The sequence below is a fragment of the Cantharellus anzutake genome (assembly GCF_015039405.1).
Source record: "Cantharellus anzutake strain C23 chromosome Unknown EI90scaffold_12, whole genome shotgun sequence".
NCBI lineage: Eukaryota > Fungi > Basidiomycota > Agaricomycetes > Cantharellales > Hydnaceae > Cantharellus > Cantharellus anzutake.
The window spans coordinates 741,108-743,400 of NW_024066962.1; the positions used below are offsets into that span (position 1 = coordinate 741,108).

At 50.4% G+C, this 2,293-nt stretch overlaps 1 protein-coding gene across 1 annotated transcript; it reads right to left on the reverse strand.

Moving 5' to 3' along the window:
* Window positions 1–210: 210 nt before the first annotated feature.
* On the reverse strand, window positions 211–2,065 carry EI90DRAFT_3047163 (uncharacterized protein). The gene is made up of 5 exons (XM_039059529.1): window positions 1,896–2,065; window positions 1,028–1,803; window positions 949–973; window positions 600–895; window positions 211–549 (listed from the first exon to the last, which is right to left on the reverse strand). The coding sequence occupies exons 1-5, from the start codon at window positions 2,000–2,002 to the stop codon at window positions 344–346; spliced, it is 1,410 nt and encodes a 469-aa protein (XP_038918854.1). The 5' UTR covers window positions 2,003–2,065; the 3' UTR covers window positions 211–343.
* Window positions 2,066–2,293: the final 228 nt, after the last annotated feature.

Below are 2,293 nucleotides of genomic sequence, written 5' to 3' on the forward strand. Positions count from 1 at the left end.
CCTGTCCACCTTCAAAACTTCCAATGATCCAAACGCCGACTGGAATTCTGCACTCCGATGGAAGCCGGTACCACGTGCAACCTGTCATTAACGCTCGACGGATTGATCGTTTCACAGACCTTACCGGAACGACGGCCCGTGAACACTGTAGCGTCATCCTCTTAACCTCATCAAATGGAAACTATGACATAACGCTGCTGAGGAAGGATTCGTCAAAGTCACTTTGTATAACTGTCTTCAATTCGTAAAGTATGTACATATGGGTTCGTGAACGGTCGGGCCAATATCACACAATATGTCAATGAGTCCCAACAAGGGACCTACTCCAAATAACGGCTAAGTTTCAGTGAACGCTTAACCCTGTTGTGACGGGATTTGTGTCATCCGGCGATCGACTGTCGCCATGCTGTGACTCGCGAGCACGTAGCTCGCCACGACCCATTTTCTCAAGTTTATCATCAAACTCGCCCTGACGATAATAAACGACAAAGCGCTCGATGACGTCTGAAGTCGAAATGCCAGGGGTCCGCTGTGTTGGAAGAAACTTCCCTGCGCAAGCCTCAGTGCCTTACAACATCCCAAAAGTTTGCCATACTGACCTTGGTCTTTAATAAATTGGTAGATATCCTTTGTTCCGCCTGAACCCGCATATGGGTCCTCATCGTGGGCCACATAATCGATTGTATGCTTTTCGAGAAAACTGTTGTCGAGTACCCATGGCGCTTCTGGAACGACCTCATCTACCCAACGACAATGCCGAACTGACTCAAGTCGTTCGAAGTGAGACATGAGAGTGCGAGACTTGAGTTGCGCGCAGAGTTCATCGGAGCATACCCCAACGATGAGGTGAACGGAAGGGAACGAAAGCTTGGCCTGGCGGAGTTGTAGGGCATGTCTACAGCGACGATTCATGAGATCATCAATCTCTGTCAAATTTGATTTACGCACCCAAAGTGGAAAACGTCATAAACACCTAAATGCGTTAAAATGGGTCAACGTCATCGCGGTCGAAGCAGGGAAAGCACACCATCTGCATATATTCTGACAGGTCTTCCCACTGGAGGCGAGTTGATTTTGTAATTTCGGTGTTCTTCCCCGGCAATCGCACGCTGCACAAACTTTCGTATATCTCCTGGGGTTAGAGCGCCCGTGTTCAATGGCGTTTCAGCCTGACTCGACGAGACGAGAGCAGGTCGCCCCACACTGTCAGGAGCTGTATATACGGACTGAGGCAATCCCACATCTCGCATCCTTGGTGTAGCTTTCTGCACATTTGGAGACGGCTGCCCGGGAGCATGGGCGACAGGCAATACATTAGCATTGCCACTGCTCCGCCTGTTCGTGGAGACAGTTGAAATCGCGAGGTCTTCGTCTACCTCAACGGGAGAGAATTCTGCATCTTGAGTTCCTATTGACACTGCAGATGAGGGGGGGTCAGGGTATGTGGAGGACACTGGAGATGTTGGAGCGGTGACGTTGAGCCCAATGGAGATGGATGATGCGGTAGATTCGCCTTCGTCTGCTGCGGCGGTTACCCTCACGGTGGTGCTGGTTGCCGGGTGTTGAGATTTGGACGATGGCGGAATGGTGGACTCGACGTCACCATCATATGTGGGACTATCGCGCCCACTATCGGCGTCCTGTATGTGTGCCAAGCGGCTCGAATACCCTAGTTGTCCAGATATTCCGCCCCTCGATCTGTGACCGACGCGACCTTGTATCAGGGATGATGATCCTGCTGAACCTCGCGGCCACTGAGCTGCCCCAATGGAAGAACCATCATCTGTGTTGTCCTCTTCCGATCTATATAGAGTAGTGCGGAGCAGCGATGCTTAAGTTAGCCCTCAACAACAACGCCAGCTGAGTTTCTGAGGAGCCAAATGGTGCTCACTCACGCGTCATATAACGGTGAATCAACAGAAAGCTGATGGGAGTGCTTGGCATTAACAAACTTCTTTTGAGATACTAGTCTTCGCGGAAGGGCTACAGGCGAACTGTCCATCTTCCCAATGGACAAGGTTTTCTTTCAATTTGGCTGAGAGATCGAGACTTTGCACGTGAAGCACTGGAACACGTGGTCATGGCGGCTTCTGATGAATCAAGCAGTTGCAGCGACTGGGTAGGAGTCTGTTGCAACCCTTCAACCTTCACATACTTATATTGTCGAACCTACGTTATACTGCGTCTTGACACCGCTGTCTGAACATCGACGTCTAAATCCATTCCGATGCCATCCAATGTCAATAATGCTGGTACCCTTACAACAGTCTACTAACCCCTTCTGACGCCTTAG